The 17,497-nt window shown below is 42.7% G+C and overlaps 1 protein-coding gene across 9 annotated transcripts in view; it reads right to left on the reverse strand.

Annotated features, from left to right (window-relative positions):
- SYNE2 (spectrin repeat containing nuclear envelope protein 2) overlaps positions 1-17,497 on the reverse strand; it is a 389,209-nt gene that overhangs the window by 101,850 nt on the left and 269,862 nt on the right. For 7 of the 9 annotated variants that reach the window (XM_033187766.1, XM_033187774.1, XM_033187773.1 and 4 more), the window contains 8 exons: positions 15,414-15,644; positions 9,401-9,583; positions 7,622-7,756; positions 6,549-6,676; positions 6,256-6,397; positions 3,529-3,660; positions 2,261-2,413; positions 1,933-2,142 (listed from right to left, as the gene is read on the reverse strand). In XM_033187766.1, the coding sequence (XP_033043657.1) occupies positions 1,933-2,142; positions 2,261-2,413; positions 3,529-3,660; positions 6,256-6,397; positions 6,549-6,676; positions 7,622-7,756; positions 9,401-9,583; positions 15,414-15,644 (1,314 nt within the window). The remainder of the gene's footprint in view (positions 1-1,932; positions 2,143-2,260; positions 2,414-3,528; positions 3,661-6,255; positions 6,398-6,548; positions 6,677-7,621; positions 7,757-9,400; positions 9,584-15,413; positions 15,645-17,497) is intronic. The other 2 variants (XM_033187775.1, XM_033187771.1) reach the window with 1 other exon arrangement.

Here is a 17,497-nt window from a genome sequence, read left to right on the forward strand (position 1 = left end):
TTAGGCCTTCATTATCTTTTTTTATATTTAGTTGGTTTTTATAATTTTTGTGACATTAGAAATTTCAAACAAATACAAAAATAGAGAAATCCCCATTGTATCATCATTAAACTTCAACAATTATTGATTCATGGCTGACCTTCTTCCCTCTACATCCTCCCTCCAGCTCTCAACTGTACCTAATCTCCTTTCCGTCAGGCTATTTGGAAGCAAATCCCAGGTCTCAAGTCATTTCATCAGTATATGTTTCAGTATATATTTCTAAAAGATAAAGATCCCATCCTTCTCTTTAAAAATACTCCAATATACTCCTCCCCTGCCATCAATAACAATTCCTTAGTATGATTTAACCACCCAGATAGGATTCACAGATCCTTAATTGCCTATAATTTTTCTTTCTGATTTATTTCAATGAGGATCCAAATGAGGTGCATATGTCATGATGGATAAGTACATCTTAGATCTCTCTGAATCTGCAGAATCCCTGACCACCTTTCTTTTTTGTTTCTTGAATGTGTGTGTGTGAAAAAATGGGTCATTTGTTCAGTACAGTTTCCCACAGGCTGGATTTGGCACACTACACTCCCAGTGTGCTGTTTAACCTGTTCTTCTTTTCTTGTGTCTGTTTTACTTGGATTCTAGAAGCTTGGTCAGATTCAGGCTTGATTTTTATGGGCAAGCCTCATTCATAAATAGTATTGGGTTTCATTTCTTTTTCATTAGATAATTTTAGTAGCTTCCTAACTCTTCTACCTGCCTGGAGTCTCTCCCTCTCCAATTCACTTTAGACAACTGCTGGAGGAATCTACCTGAAACATACACGGATTGTCATTCCTTACCTCAAAAGCGTTAATGGCTCCCTCTAGCCTAGAAAAACAAATACAAATGCCACCCCCCATTTTTTTTTTTTTTTTTTGAGACGGAGTCTCGCTCTGTCGCCCGGGCTGGAGTGCAGTGGCCGGATCTCAGCTCACTGCAAGCTCCGCCTCCCGGGTTTAAGCCATTCTCCTGCCTCAGCCTCCCAAGTAGCTGGGACTACAGGTGCCAGCCACCTCGCCCGGCTAGCTTTTTTTGTATTTTTTAGCAGAGAAAGGGTTTCACCGTGTTAGCCAGGATGGTCTCGAACTCCTGACCTCGTGATCCGCCCGTCTCGGCCTCCCAAAGTGCTGGGATTACAGGCTTGAGCCACTGCGTCCGGCCCACCCCCCCATTTTAATTGTTAAATGGCTAAATGTAATACAAGAAATTAAACATTATGTTAGCTCATCCCAACAAATTCATACTCAAGACTCTATTTTTATCTTTTTTTTTTCTACTTTTTTCTTTTTTTGAGATGGGATCTATGATGCCGAAGCTGGTCTTGAACTCCTGGGCTCAAGCAATCCACCTACCTAGGCCTCCGAAGTGCTTGGATTACAGGCATGAGTTATTGCGCTCAGCCAAGACTTCAGAAAGGGCTTCACTTTCTGTTTTCTTGAGATGGAGTCTTGCTCTGCTGCCCAGGCTGGAGTGCAGTGGCGTGATCTCAGCTCACTGCAACCTCTGCCTCTCAGGTTCAAGCAATTCTCCTGCCTCAGCCTCCCAAGTATCTGGGATTACAGGCACACACCACCATGCCCGGCTAATTTTTGTATTTTTAATAGAGACGAGGTTTCACCATGTTGGCCAGGATGGTCTCAATCTCCGGACCTCAGGTGATCTGCCTGCCTCGGTCTCTCCCAAAGTGCTAGGATTACAGGCATGAGCCACTGCATCCAGCCAGGGCTTCAATTTCAAATGATCTCCAACCATGAGCAACAAACGGAAGAGTCTCATCATTTCCCTTAGTAATTCTTATTAACAAATGTCACCAGGGATAGGAATTACTAGGCATTAGGGTCCATGCTGTAACTTAAAACAGTGCTAAAACAGGCTGTGTGCTCAGAATCATACCTGGTAACTGCAGTTGTAGTCAAGGCCAGCTTTTAGGGCCTTGCTTCTATAGACAGCTGCAGCCTGAGTGTGCTCCAGGCAGACTTGAAGGTTGTCAAAACATTCAAGGAGCAAGTTGGTGTTCCTGCCAGGCCAAGTTATGGCTTTCAAAAGATCACCCTTCTTGTCACTCAGTGCTAAATAAAGTTTCTTCAACTCAAGTGCCAGTGTCTGAAGTGGAGAGGAAGGAAGACAATGAATGAGCTCTGACTTCAAGAGGCTTCCACTCAGGCTTAACTCACGGGGCTGCTGTAATGGCCAACACATGGGTTCGTGGGAAGTGCCCTACCTCGCAGTGCACCTGCCGGCCAGAACCATATTCCCTGTAAAGCCTGGGCATCTCCAGCATCTCCTCCACACTGCTGAGGCACTGACTAAGGGTCAGGAATAGTTCAAACAATTTTTTATCCAAATGGATATATGCTTCTTCTGTCATATTTTCCTGAATCAAGAGGAAAAAAGAAAAAGAAAATCAGGATACCTTTGCCTTCCTAGACCTATATTTTGCCTAGTTTCCATTATAGTTTACGATTTATGTTATGCTTCTTTTGTAATAAGTTGCTTCAAACACTTTGTGAACTAGGTAGCAGAACAAATAAATAAACTCACAATGTTAAACTTGGAGAAAAACGAGTTTAAGAAGCTCAACGTTAGGTAGTTATTTGAGTACTGAATGGGACTAAAAGGTCATAAGATGAAGGATCCCTTAGCAGGGTGATCCAGGTGAAAGTGTGGTCCCAGATAAATTACACTGTCTCCTTTACCACTGTTTCCCACCCTCCACATTCCAATGTAGGAGAAAGCGGTTAATGAAATCAAGTATAGCCTGGAGAAGGAAAAGGAGTCAAAAAAGAGAAGCCTGAAGCGGCTGATTACAAAGAGTGGGTACAGTGTCTTAAAGACAGGAACAGCCTGCAGAGGAAGGGGAAAATGTCATTTATGAGCCGATTGTGAGAATCAAGGCTTAGGTGTATGACTCCAAGCACGTCCCCAGTGTCGTGCATTGGGCCTGGTGAGTCTGGGAGCCACAGATCTGTTTTAGCATAAGCTGTTAGGGTCACCTCTTTTACTTTACCCACAGCTACCCTGAATTCTTGAACAGTTACAAGTAGTTTAGGGGCATGCCATAGCTAGTCAGCACTCCAGCTTGGGCCGTCTCCTACTGTCTTCTCTGATGGACACCGCACATAACCTAGCAAGCATTATCTCAGTGTTAAGTCTGCTCAGCGTTGAAAACCATGCCTATACTCCCTCCCTACTCTCCTCCCTCACCCTTCCAATCCCAGATCACCACTGCAGACAGAACTCATCAATCATGATCCTCTTTCCTGCTGATCTTGGACTCAGAATCCTTTGCACACAGTCCCTAGGAAACTACTACAAAATTTATTAGAGTTCGCAAGCAAGACCAATTCTATTTGCAATCCTAAGACCCATTCCATTGTGTGTTCTATGATTTGTTCTGTGACGACAATTATGACCAAGTCACAATGATGGTATCTCCTTTCTCTGTTTATATTACTGCAATGAGGAAAACACATTGTGTGCAGCTTCTACCTGTGTCTGAAGGTTACTTGCTTCTTGGCGCAGGTCTTCAAGTTGGGTGGTGTAGGTTTTCAGTTCTTCAGTTGTTGGGTATCTCAAGTTATACATACTCACACTGGGTAGAACACCCATATTTGTGGAAACCTATTTGACAAAGGGAAACCCTATTAGTGACAGTTTTAGACCCTGCTGTTAATTAATTAATTTTTTTATTTTCGAGATGGAGTCTTGCTCTGCAGTGGCATGATCTCAACTCACTGCAACCTCTGTCTCCCATGTTCAAGCGATTCTCCTACCTCAGCCTCCTGAGTAGCTGGGATAATAGGGACCTGCCACCACGCCCGGCTGACTTTCGTATTTTTAGTAGGCGACAGGGCTTTGCTATGTTAGCCAGGCTATTCTCGAACTCGTGACCTCAGGTGATCCACCTGCCTCAGCCTCCCAGAGTGCTGGGATTACAGGCGTGAGCCACCATGTCCAGCCTGCTGATGTTAATTTAAACAGAAAAAGATGCCTTAGCATGCTGTCTTCTGAGTCATTTTCTTGGTGAGCATTTTTGTCTGTCTTGTCATTTATAAGAAAAAATAATTAAATCAAGTTTTAATATTTTGGACAGCTTTGAAAAGTCATGACTAGTTATATTTAGATACTTGAGGGTTCATTTAGATATCAAAATGAGAGGAAAGGCCAGGCTCAGTGGCTTATGCCTATAATCCCAGTACTTTGGGAAATAGAGGTGGAAGGATCCCTTGAGGCCAGGAGTTCAAGGGAGTTCAAGACCAGCCTATACAATATAACAAGACACTTTCTCTACCAAAAAGAAATAATTATAAAAAACATGTTTAAGTGGCTGGTCATGGTGCTGCACAGCAGTAGTCCGGGTCACTTGGAAGGCTGAGGCAGGGGTCGTTTGAGCCCAGGAGTTCAAAGTTACAATGAGTTGTGGTCACGCCACTGTACTCCACCCTGGGTAACAGCGAGAACTTGTTTCTCTTTTCTTTGAGACAGAGTCTCGCTGTTGTTGCCAGGGCTGGAGTGCAATGGCGCAATCTTGGCTCACTGCAACCTCTGCCACCCGAGTTCCAGCAATTTTCCTGCCTCAGCCTCCCAAGTAGCTGAGATTACAGGCGCCCACCACCATGGCTGGCTAATTTTTATATTTTTAGTAGAGACAGGGTTTCACCATGTTGACCAGGCTGGTCTCGAACTCCTGACCTCAGGTGATCCACTGCACCCGGCTGAGACTCTGTCTCTTAAAAACAAAAAACAAAAAAAGGTGGTGTGTGTGTGTGAAACCATTAATCTTTCAGTTTAGTAATAACAACATTCATGCTACAGGGTTAGCTGTTTATTTACCAGTTTACTTTTGACACAGCCAACTGTTAGAATAGAATTCAAGTCTCTTCTAAGGGATGGATTTGCATCTTTATTTGTTATGGAAAAGTTAAATAAGTACTGAAAATGAGCTGTGATTTCAGAAGGCTGAATGATTCAGAGTTAGCTTCTTCCTCAAATTGGAAAGCTAACAAATAAAATGAAACAGGGTGAGGTGGTAGATGACTCTGCTTGGGGAAAGAACTAACAATGAGTGGAGTTCTTTGCAAGAGACCTATGTACACGTTACAGTGTAATATGGAGAAACCAAGGCTAAAGGCCAACTGATGAGTTTGATTCAACTTTAATTAGTCAAGTAAGGTCCTTAGGAGGAAAGAGGACGGCTGAGAAGTTCCTATCAGACTGGGGAATTGGGAAATCATGGGTAACCTTTGCCCAGGCAATGTGAGTGTGTGGTAGAAGGCAGAAGCCTGCCTTGTACGCAATGGGGCTATTTTGCTCACCTGCTCCCTGTCTAGAGAGAGGCAGCAGTGGCTGACACAGCAAGCCACCCTGATAGAGCCTGTGACGGCAGTCATAAGGAGGGCCAATTAGAGGGAACACCAATTAGCCAGTGCCATTGGCACAGGGGTTGGCACATGGTAGATTCCAAAGAATTTTCTGATGAATGAATGACACTCATATAGCACTGTATAGTTTTTAAAGTGTTTTTTTTTTTTTTTTTTTTTTTTGAGACGGAGTCTCGCTCTGTCGCCCAGGCTGGAGTGCAGTGGCCGGATCTCAGCTCACTGCAAGCTCCGCCTCCCGGGTTTATGCCATTCTCCTGCCTCAGCCTCCGGAGTAGCTGGGACTACAGGCATCCGCCACCTCGCCCGGCTAGTTTTTTGTATTTTTTTTAGTAGAGACGGGGTTTCACCATGTTAGCCAGGATGGTCTCAATCTCCTGACCTCGTGATCCGCCCGTCTCGGCCTCCCAAAGTGCTGGGATTACAGGCTTGAGCCACCGCGCCCGGCTAAAGTATTTCTTAAAACATATATTCATTCATTTATTCATTCAACAAACAGTAACTGAGAGTCTATGATGTCCTAGGTACTGTGCTTGGCTCTCAAATGCTAACCAGGCAGACATGATCTGTCTTTCTTCCCCATCTAATGGGGAATACAGACTATAAATAAACAGGTGGATAGTGTAATAAAAGCTCTGATGAGGGAAGCCCTGGGTGCTACAGAAGCACAAAGGAGGGGTCCCTAATGCACGTTTCCAAGATCAAGAAAATGTGTCAGCCAAGTGAAAAACTCACTTGACAACTTTGCTTTTTGCAGAATATACATGTTTATTTAATGAATGCCTGTTGGATTTTCAAAGACAAACAGGCTATTTACACCATGTAGATGTAGACTGACCTGAGGCTCCACAAGCTGAAGGAGTGGGAGCTTCATTTTTGATGAGAGTTTGTGATGCAGATATTGCCACTTATCTCCATTTTGGCCCTGGGGTGACAAGATTGAGTCTGGAACGTCATTTTCGGGGCTGGATGCCTGGTTGCTTTTGAAGAAGAAGAAAAGGTGAAGAGAATTATCAACACTAAAAATTTTATATACATTCACAGTTCTATGAGCAGTTTTTAAAAGAAACACTCTTAATTCTCCCAGTCATAAAACCACTGAATGTCCAACTCTATTTTTAAATGTTTTACCTTGCAGATGATTCCTGAGCTGTATCTTTATCATGTTGGCAATACTGGGGCCACATTTTCTTAGCATTAAATTCTATGAATTTGATGAAATCTTTCTGTTCCATTGGTTTTAACTCCAGAACCTGTAACTGAATGAAATTCCAATGGTCCAATCCATCAAGTTTTTCAATTAGTACCCAATAGTTTCCCCTGCTGAGATAAATCTAATTTTGAGTCAGTTCCTAAATCATTAATTACTATGTCTCTTTCTTGCATCCCTGTTCTTATAAACTCTCACTTCCCAAAAACCTATTTAAAATATTCACACAATAGCTGTTATTTAAACTGCATACATGGAAAATCATCAAAGACATACAAACACATTTTGAAAACACAGGCAAAGCAGAGCTGCAACTACAGAAGTTCACCCTGAAGACAGCTGATATAAGATGCAAGTTGATATAAGATGCAAGTTAATAAAGGAGCAAAGTTATGGTGTCCCCAATGTTAGCAGCTGAAAGCAAAGCAGGTGCTATGGTAAATGCTGAAAACTCTCAGAGTTTCTGCACACACACAAACACCCACATGCCACACTTTGCAGAAATTCCATATAGAAAGCTTTTTTCTTTTTGGAGACAGGTCTCACGTTGTCACCCCAGGCTGGAGTACAGTGGTGTGATCTCAGCTCACTGCAACCTCTGCCTCCTGGATTCAAGTGATTCTCGTGCCGCAGCCTCCCGAGTAGCTGGGATTATAGGCACGCGCACCATGCCTGGCTCATTTTTTTGTATTTTTAGTAGAGATAGGGTTTCACCATATTGTCCAGGCTGGTTTTGAACTCCTGACCTCAAATGATCCACCTGCCTCAGCCTCCCAAAATGCTGGGATTACAGGCATGAGCGACTGCATCTGGGCTTTTCTTTTTTGTTTTTGAAACAGGGTCTCACTATGTTGCCCAGGCTGGTCTCCAACACCTGGCCACAGGTGATCCTCCCACCTCAGCCTCCCAAGTAGCTAGGACTGTAGGTTTGCACCACCTTGCCTGGTTAAAAAGTTATATTCTTGTCCCTACAACTGTTGGGGGCTAGAATTACCTGTTGCTGCTGGAAATCTTTTTGTCTGCTGAATAGTGGCCTTTCAGTTACAATGGATTCCAATTCAGAAAGGTTAACTGGTTGGAGAGCTTTTGGATGCTCTGGCTCTGAGGATTTCTTTAGAATGGTAGGATGCTGCAAAATATTTCATAATGGCAGGCTATTTATTTTTAAAAACAAACTCCCCTTTATCTCAATTCTAATAATGGGACCACATAGAAAAATTCTATATGAAACAAATGATGGTATTTTGTTATTTGCTATAATTATACACTATAATTTTTTGTTTTTTGAGATGGAGTTTCACACTTGTCGCCCAGGCTGGAGTGCAAGGGTGTGATCTTGGATCACTGAAACCTCCGCCTCTCGGGTTCAAGGGATTCTCCTGCCTCAGCCTCCCAAGTAGCTGTGATTGCAGGTGTGCCCACCACACCCAGCTAATTTTTGTATTTTTAGTAGAGACAAGGTTTCACCACGTTGGCCAGACTGGTCTCAAACTCCTGACCTCAGGTGATCTGCCTGCCTCATTCTCCCAAAGTGCTGGGATTACAGGAGTGAGCTACCACGCCCAGCCTACTATGATTTAATGTACTTATTTCATAACAACTTCAAAAACTACTACATTTGGTGAAGTGATCATCTTACTTCTTCAAGCTAATTCATCCAATGAATTACTAAAAGCAAGAAAATGTATTGCCTTTTTTCTTAAGAACAAATACCAAATAAAAAAGTATCAAAAAGAGAAACAGTATTATAAATCCAAATTTCCCCTATGGCTAAAATACATTTTTTTAAAAAAGAGAACATATGAGGATGAAAGGGGAACCACATAGCCTATATATATGCAGCCAGTCTTATTTCTGTGAACATAAATCTCATAAGTAGGAACCACTCATAAGCACACGCAAATCTTATATAGTAAGATCTACTCATAAGATGCACATTTGCATTTTTTTTTTTTTTTTTTTTTTGAGACGGAGTCTCGCTCTGCCGCCCAGGCTGGAGTGCAGTGGCCGGGTCTCAGCTCACTGCAAGCTCCGCCTCCTGGGTTTACGCCATTCTCCTGCCTCAGCCTCCCAAGCAGCTGGGACTACAGGCGCCCGCCATGTCGCCCGGCTAGTTTTTTGTATTTTTTAGTAGAGACGGGGTTTCACCATGTTAGCCAGGATGGTCTTGATCTCCTGACCTCGTGATCCGCCCGTCTCGGCCTCCCAAAGTGCTGGGATTACAGGCTTGAGCCACCGCGCCCGGCCAGCACATTTGCATTTATAAACACTGAGTGCTTTTAAAAATCATGAGAATACCTTAGCTATATGATACTTTGATTAGTATATATAAATATTTGCAAATCAGTAACAAAGTATCCTGGAAAGAGGTTTATGTTTCTGATGTCAAATTTTAGTCACATCTATGAGAGCTTTGTTTTCCAGTCAATTAGTCACAACATTCCTTTATAATACATCCTTCTTTTATGAAGAAGCCTTACACTAGACCTTACTGCCAGCAAGAATACTCAGCCACATTAAACCAACACAAACCAAACCACCACCATCACCAACAACAACCTAGGTAGGAAAACTGCAAAGTAGAATGAAATAAAAATAACAAGCCAGTGTACTCATCTACAGTGTTAATGTGTGGAATTCTTTCACACTTAGTACAGTTTCTCTGTAGCTAGTTCATCACTTCCAACCAGAGTTCTCTTCTGGCGGGTCTGCCACATATGTATATCAAGATGTATATCAAGATGAATCAAGTCTATAGATAGTCATTTTTTACCTGATCTTCACTGTGCTTCTCCTGAAGCATCATCTGGACTTTTTCTAAATTGCACTTCACTGTTTTCAGTTTCAGCGAAAGCGCTTCAGCCTCATGTTGAGTGGCTCCATTATCTCCCAGGCCCTGATCTTTGCAAGTCTCTAACAGAAAGGCAACCTTGTGCTCAATCTCTGTTAGCATAGCCTAGGAAATAAAAGCATTTAATTATTCATAGTGTTGTTCTTGAAGAAGTATTCTTCTCGCAAACAAGTTACGACTTATTCTTTTTACCTAAGTGTATACAAGAAGCCCCAGAAACACAGGATGGAAGAAACCCTGGAAAAACAAAAACTTCCACAGAATTCTTGTGCTTTTCAGCAGGGATGCAACCAAACCAATCCCAATTACACATATCACTCTGTAAAATAATTTAAGTAAATGACTCTATAGTTGCCTCACAAAACACATCAGAATGTATCCAGCAGAGGATGGTGGTTAAGAACACAGATCTTGGAACCATACTATCCGGTTTCAGATCCCAGTCCTGCGACTTAGTAGATGTGTAAGCACAGGCACCTTACTTTAGAGGCGTGTGCCTCTAGTAGTCTGTAAAATGAAGATAATAACCGAACTTACCTCCTAGGGTCATTATGAGGAGTGAATGAATTAAATCCATATACTTTGGCCAGTGCTTGATACCAATCTGTGCTTAAAAAATGCTGATGTTCTTACTTTCCCCCTACCTTCCTAATCTTTTTTTTTTTTTTTTTCCTGAGATGGAGTCTCACTCTGTCGCCCAGGATGGAGTGCAATGGTGTGATCTTGGCTCACTGCAACCTCTGCCTCCCAGGTTCAAGTAATTCTCCTGCCTCAGCCTCCTGAGAAGCTGGGATTATAAGAATGTGCCACCACACCTGGCTACTTTTCGTATTTTTAGTAGAGATGGGGTTTCGCCATGTTGGCCAGGCTGGTCTCGAATTCCTGACCTCGTGATCTGTCCACTTAGGCCTCCCAAAGTGCTGGGATCACAGACGTGAGCCACCACGCCTCGCCTACCTTCCTAATTTTTTATGTTGCAATCCAAGTGTGGAGTAGGAATTTAAAAAAGAACTCTATGTAACTGTTTGAAAATTATTTCCCTTGCTCTTTTCCTTCTCTTTCTCAAGCCAAATAAGCCTTCAAACTCTCAGAACACCATAGAAGAAATAATTTGGAACCTGAAATACTTAGTTATTGATACAACCAGCCAATTCACATAAATCTAAAAATACATCAGCTAGATGAAGTAAGTTTCCCAGTAAGTCTCGGTCATTGTATTCCTGCTCAACAGATCAAGTTTGCCCTCTCCTGGGGCTCAGCAGCCTGCTCGGTCATGCCAACCGGCTGGGCACTCAAGTTAACAGCAACAGACAAACTCACATTCCAGCACCATGATCATTTGTACTAAAACTCGGTGCATGACTAAGAACAAGCTTCATTCATTGAGCGAATTTAAGGAATTACAATTTTTCCTTAAGGAAGAACTCTATTCTTAAAACAAAATTTCACATAATTTATCTTACAACTCCTTCATCCAAGCAAGCTACAATAGGCCCCTTCATCCATGCTTTTACTTTTTGTGGTTTCAGTTACCTGCAGTCAATCATAGCTCAAAAATATAAAATGGAAAATTCCAGAAATAAATAATTCATACATTTTAAATTTTGCACCCTCTGAGCAGCATGATAAAATTGTACACCATCCTGCTCCATCCCACTCAGGATGTGAATCATCCCTTTGTCCAGCATATCCACACTCTACCACTCTGCCCATTAGTTACTTAGAAGACGTTGAGTATCCCTAATCTGAAAATCCAAAATCCTCCAAAATCTGAAACTTTTTATGCACCATACCAGAAGTGGAAAATTCCACACCCAACCTCATGTGATGGGTCACAACTGAACTTTGTTTTGTGCATAAAATTATTAAAGTTATTATATAAAATACCTTCAGGGTATGTGCATGAGGTATAGATAAAATATAAATTGAGGCCTAGCATGGTGGCTCATACGTGTAATCCCAGCACTTTGGGAGGCTAAGGCAGGAGGATCACTTGAGGCCAGGAGTTTGAGATCAGCCCGGGCAACACAGTGAGATCCCGAGTCTACAAAAAACAAAATTAGCCTGGCATGGTGGTGTACGCCTGTAGTCCCAGCTATTCCAGAGATTGGGGCAGGAGGATTGCCTGAGCCCAGTGGTTCAAGGCTGCAGTGAGCCATGATCATGCGACTGCACTCCAGCCTGGGTAACAGAGCAAGACCCTTAACTCTAATATAAATAAAGAAATTAATTTATTAATTTAGTGTTTAGACTTGGGTCCTCTTTCCAAGGTATCTCATTATGTATATGCAAATATTCCAAAATCCCCCCCCAAAAAACCCAAATGCAAAATACTTCTAGTTCCAAGCATTTTGGGATAAGGGATAATCAATCTGTAGCCATCTCAGTTGTCAGACTGAAAAAACATAATACACAGAGTTTGGTACTATCTGCGGTTTCAGGCATCCACTAGGTGACTTGTAACACTGTCCCCACAGATAAAGGTGGGACGACTCTACTTACATCCTCTATAGATTCTTCTAAGTTTAAACAGTATGTACCCATAGATTGTACAGTGGCTATAAACAAAATGTAGCATAATTTTATGCTCTGTTTTTCCCACTTAACTATTTACATACTTTTTCATCTGTCTCCACGTTTCATGATTTTTATTTTAACAGTTACAAGTTGATATCCCATGATTCACTTATCAATTTCCCTCTTGTTACCCTTTTGTTTCTAGTTCTTCACTTTTGTAATCAAAGCTTCTATAATTACTTTTCTCAATTTAGATTATTTTCAGAAGGTAAATTAAAAGTAATGGTACTGGCCAGGCATGGTGGCTCATGCCTGTAATCTCAGCACTTTGGGAGGCCAAGGCAGGTGGATCACCTAAGGTCAGGAGTTCGAGATCACCCTGATCAAAATGGGGAAACCCTGTTTCTACTAAAAATACAAAAATTAGCCAGGTGCTGTGGCGCATGCCTGTAATCCCAGCTACTTGGGAGGCTGAGGCAGGAGAATCACTTGAACCCAGGAGGCAGAAGTTGCAGTATGCCGAGATTGTGCCACTACACTCCAGCCTGGGCGAGAGCAAGACTTCGTCTCAAAAAAAAAAGTAACGGTACTTTTAGCTCCAAGAAGATGAACAGCTCATATGTTGACACCTGACCTCCCAAAACATTCAGCCAATTAGATAGAACTATCAGACATTAGAGGATCTATATTTCCAGAATGATATAATTTTTTCTAATGTAATGTAGAAACAATAGGTGTTCTACTTTATGTCTTTAATAATCAAGATTAAACAAGTCTCAAATATTAAATTACTAAGCATAATCCTCCCTCCCTCCCTTCTTTCCTTTCTCTCTTTCTTTTTTTGACAGTGTGTTACTCTCTCGCCCAGGCTGGAATGCAGTGGTGCAATCATAGCTCACTGCAGCCTTGAATTCTTGGGACTTAAAGAGAAACTCATGCATCAGCCTCCCAGGTAGCTGGGACTACAGACACACACCACCATGCCCAGCTAGTGTTTTTTTTTTTATTCATTTTTATTATTTTGTAGAGACGAGGTATAACTATGTTGCCCCGGCTGGTCTCAAACTCCTGGCCTCTAGCAATCCACCCGCCATGGCCTCCCAAAGTGCTGGGATTACAGGCGTGAGCCACCACACCTGGTCTATAATTTTGACTGAACTGTTTGCTCCTGTCCTTTGGCCATTTTTCCACTGGAATTTTGTACTTTTACAGACCACTTTAAGGTTTTCATATGTTTCAATAATAACTTTATTGTGTCATGTTATATAAATGAGCCAAAGATGCCCTTGTATGTTGGCCCCATGTGGTTTTTCTTTAAAGCAGGTCAGAAGCAGTAAGTTCAAAATAGTGCCAGCACCAGACTCAAATTTTTACACATTTGACGGCTTTAAACGCAGCCCAAATAAGTGTCTTTTAATCCATTTAGAGCCTGTCTGCTTTGTATACTGCTGAAAACTGCACCCAACATCTGCCAGCCACGGACAAGACTAACCCTGGGCTATAAAACATTCCCAAGCCTCTGCTGCCCTTCGGTGCTCTCTGACCCAGAGACCACTGTGCGGAGACATCGCTAGACACGTAAGTTCCCTCTCTGTTTCTCTTCTCCCCCCCGGGGAGTTCCCTTGCCCTCCCCCGCCTCTGGGTGGTGGTCCGACCCCCAGTCTATGCCTTCGCCTCTGGAAGGTCTCCTGCAGTAAACAGCTTCCCTGTCCCTCACGATCCTAATCCTGCCAAAATGCTGCCCAAATAAAGCTTGTTGGGGGCTACTGCCACCTGGTAGTCACGTCTTTTCCTTGAGCAGCCTGGAAATCCTTGAACTCACTACAAGTGGCAATGAAGATGGGATTCTGGTGACAATCAAGCAGTTGGCATAGGGTCTACCCAGTCAGTAGATAATCAGCTGGCAAATCAATCCTGAATGGCCTTAAGTGGGTGGGACTCAAAATCTGGACTGCCTCGAGTTGAGCTTAGCACAGCATTGCTCTGTGCTATATGACACTCTATGGCATTCACAGGCTCCCCTGGGCCTCATCAGCCAGGCCAAGCGGCAGTGCCAGTATCTGAGTGAACCTATCCTTTTAGAACTGACTTTTGGGCTGGGCATGATAGCTCACACCTGTAATCCAGCACTTCGGGTGGATCACTTGAGTCCAGGAGTTCGAGACCAGACTGGGCAATATAGTGAGACCTCTCATCTCTACAAAAAAACACAAAAAGTAGCCGGGTGTGGTGGTGCAGAGCTGTAGTCCCAGCTACCTGGGAGGCTGAGGTGGGAGGATCACCTGAGCCCATGAAGTCGAGGCTGCAATGAGCTATGATTGCTCCACTGCACTCCAGCTTGGGCGACAGGGTGAGACCCTGAAAAAAAAAAAAAAAAAAAAGAACTGACTTTGGAGATCAGAGGTGCTGAGCTGCACAGAGAAGGAGGCTGGCCTGTCTGTCTGGTTCCTGGATGTTGTAAGACTGTGGGCTTACATAGAAGGGGAGAATGCACACCTGTGGATCAAAGGCAGGCTACCCACAACAACATAACAGGCTACAGCAGAAAACGCTCCCTGTGGCAGGGCTAGTGATATTGGTACTCTGAGACAAGAGGATGTCTTCATCCCTGGCAGACAAGTCCATATGGCAGAGACAAGGCTGGTTCCCTAAGTGCAGCTGGGAGACAGGTCTTTGCAAGCAGCTCGCATGCCCCTGCTCTTGTGACACTCGATTATGCTGTTGCAATGTCATCATTCTAGCCTCTCCCTGGAGGGATTAGAAACCCCAACCTTTGGGCTGAGACGGCAAGCTTTACTCAGAGTGACTAGCAGCAAGGAAGTTTATATCCCTGCCCCTCCCAAGCAAACCCCAGGGCATTCCTAGCAAAATGGCTGCAAAGATTGCAAATCAAAACTTTTGGTTTCATTTCTGATGAATGAATATTCTAATTACTTATTAAAATCAATAAAATAATAGCATTTACTGAGCACTTGTTAGATACTTTATACACCTTATTTAATCCTGACAAAAATCCTATGAGATAACTTTATATCCTATGACACTGCTTTAAATACCTTATTTAAATCCTATGACACTACTTTAAATACTTTATTTAATCCTGACAAAAATCCTATGAGATAGCCTACTATATAAGGAAAATAAGGCTGAGAAGTTCACTTCCTGAAATTCACAGTTAATGTGACAGAGCTGGATCAGACTCTAGATTCTGAACTCTGACCCACTACTATCCCCTCAAATAAGATGTTTCCATAAAGCATTTCAAAGAATGACCCTGAGAACTAAAAGTTGAGGCCAAGATAAATGTAAGGGTCAGAGTAACAGAAAGAAAAACAGTGTCGCTTTAAGAGAAATTCACCCAATCTTGGCAGATGATTGGTGGAGAGGCAAACCATGAACTCTGACTTCTCAGTCTTACCTGGCACCCTACCAGCTGCTGTTCCACCACCTGCTGCATGTCTGCGTTTAATGTTTCCGGCTCAAATGCCACGTTGGCTTGTTGCAGCCACAGCTCCAGCTCAGCCACCTGGGTCTTGCAGGCATGCAGGACTTCTGTGGGCTCCGGCCTAGTTTTCTCCACCCTGGGCTCCAAACCTCCTTGCGCGTCACAAGAGTCCAGATTGGCAGCCTCGATAGAAGGTGTGGTGCCCTAAGAAAAATCCAAAGATAAGCCAGGCAGTCCAAAGTTTTCAGACTTGGGGCCTACAAAGACCTGGGAACCTGCAACATTTCCCCAGTTAAAAGAAATAAAATCAGGACAGAAGAAGGAAGAAAGAAAAGAGAAATGCACCTCCACACTCATAGCAACAATCACGTGACCTGGTGCCACAGGTTTCCAAGCAGCCGATCTGCGAGTACACAGGTACAGTATTCCCGGGCACAGAGGACGCGAACAGGCTCACAGTTCACTACCCGGTGAGCCCCAGGAGACAGGTGAGAATGTGAGTGACAGGGGGTGTGTGTGTCTGAAACATTTAAGGGAATTGGCCAGTGTTTAGCGTTACGTGACACATGATTAAGCAATGCTTACATTGCTGCACACTCTATTCAAACAGAAAAACAAAACAAAACAGAACACGATCTTTACATCCCAGCAGGGATACAATAAAATATACCTCATAATTTTAACTTAACATCTTCTCAAAGAGTTAGATTATAAAAATTTTAGCTTTTTAAAAACATACACGGTATCACTCATCTAAACTTTTCCCTAATAAAAACAACTTGAGTCAAGTAATGAACTTCAGTAGAGTAACCTGGTAACTGTTTTCTATTTCTCAGAGGGAATCCCTACAATACTTTCCCCTTCTGCATACTCAAATATGACTGAGTTAAGGACTAGATGCTCATAGTATAAAGAAAGTGTGGTGTGTTCCTTTTACATTGAAATAACTGGGCTGTTTATCAACTCAACAGAAAATTTTCTCCCAGATACCAAATGAAAGTATTCCAGTAATTTTTTTTTTTTTTTTTTTGAGAGTCTCGCTCTGTCGCCCAGGCTGGAGTGCAGTGGCCGGATCTCAGCTCACTGCAAGCTCCGCCTCCCGGGTTTACGCCATTCTCCTGCCTCAGCCTCCTGAGTAGCTGGGACTACAGGCGCCCACCACGACTCCCGGCTAGTTTTTTTGTTGTTGTTGTTGTATTTTTTTTTTTTGGAGAGACGGGGTTTCACTGTGTTAGCCAGGATGGTCTCGATCTCCTGACCTCATGATCTGCCCATCTCGGCCTCCCAAAGTGCTGGGATTACAGGCTTGAGCCACTGCGCCCGGCCATATTCCAGTAATTATATATTAGGTATGTTCAACCTGGAGGCAAAAGATAATTTGATACAGAGATGTATTTACTTCCCACTGTATTATCTATCCTTCCCCAGAATATGGAAAGAGTAACATTGATACTTCTAGAGAAATTCCTTTAGGAATAAGGATTTGTGTTTTGCTGTATAAACTTTTTGGTCTCAACAAATATTTTATTGATTATAAGATACAATGTTTTCTGTAAGACTCTGTTAACATGTTAGCATGTTAACATGTTAATAAAATGAAATTCTGGCCAAGTGACGACCTTTGAATGGGAGTTGATTGCAAATGTATACCCTAACTCAAATGCACATTCCCCGATGTTTATGGAATTTTGTTTAGACATAGAACTTTCAGTGTAAAAGAGTGAACCAAATTGGTAGGTTGTGACAAACACGTGCCGGGCATGAGAATCCTGTTCATTTTCATGCACACTGATGAGTATTACAAAAGCTGGTCTGGCACAAGTGTCTCTGGGTTGTACTTTTTACCTTTCACCGTCTATTATCTTCACATACATTTGCTGTTTTCTGCCAAAATGCCATTTCTTCCCTGCCTTCGTTACTCTATTATTAAAATTTTCTTCAAGAATCACCTTCTCAAGGACACTTTTCCTTGCGTTGTGCTTTTTCTGAACTTCATATATAGTCAGGTCTATGCTTGGATTCACCTGTTTTAATTTTCTTTTTTAATCCTGACTTTT

Source organism: Trachypithecus francoisi, unplaced genomic scaffold (assembly GCF_009764315.1).
Source record: "Trachypithecus francoisi isolate TF-2019V2 unplaced genomic scaffold, Tfra_2.0 Lachesis_group3, whole genome shotgun sequence".
NCBI classification, from domain to species: domain Eukaryota; kingdom Metazoa; phylum Chordata; class Mammalia; order Primates; family Cercopithecidae; genus Trachypithecus; species Trachypithecus francoisi.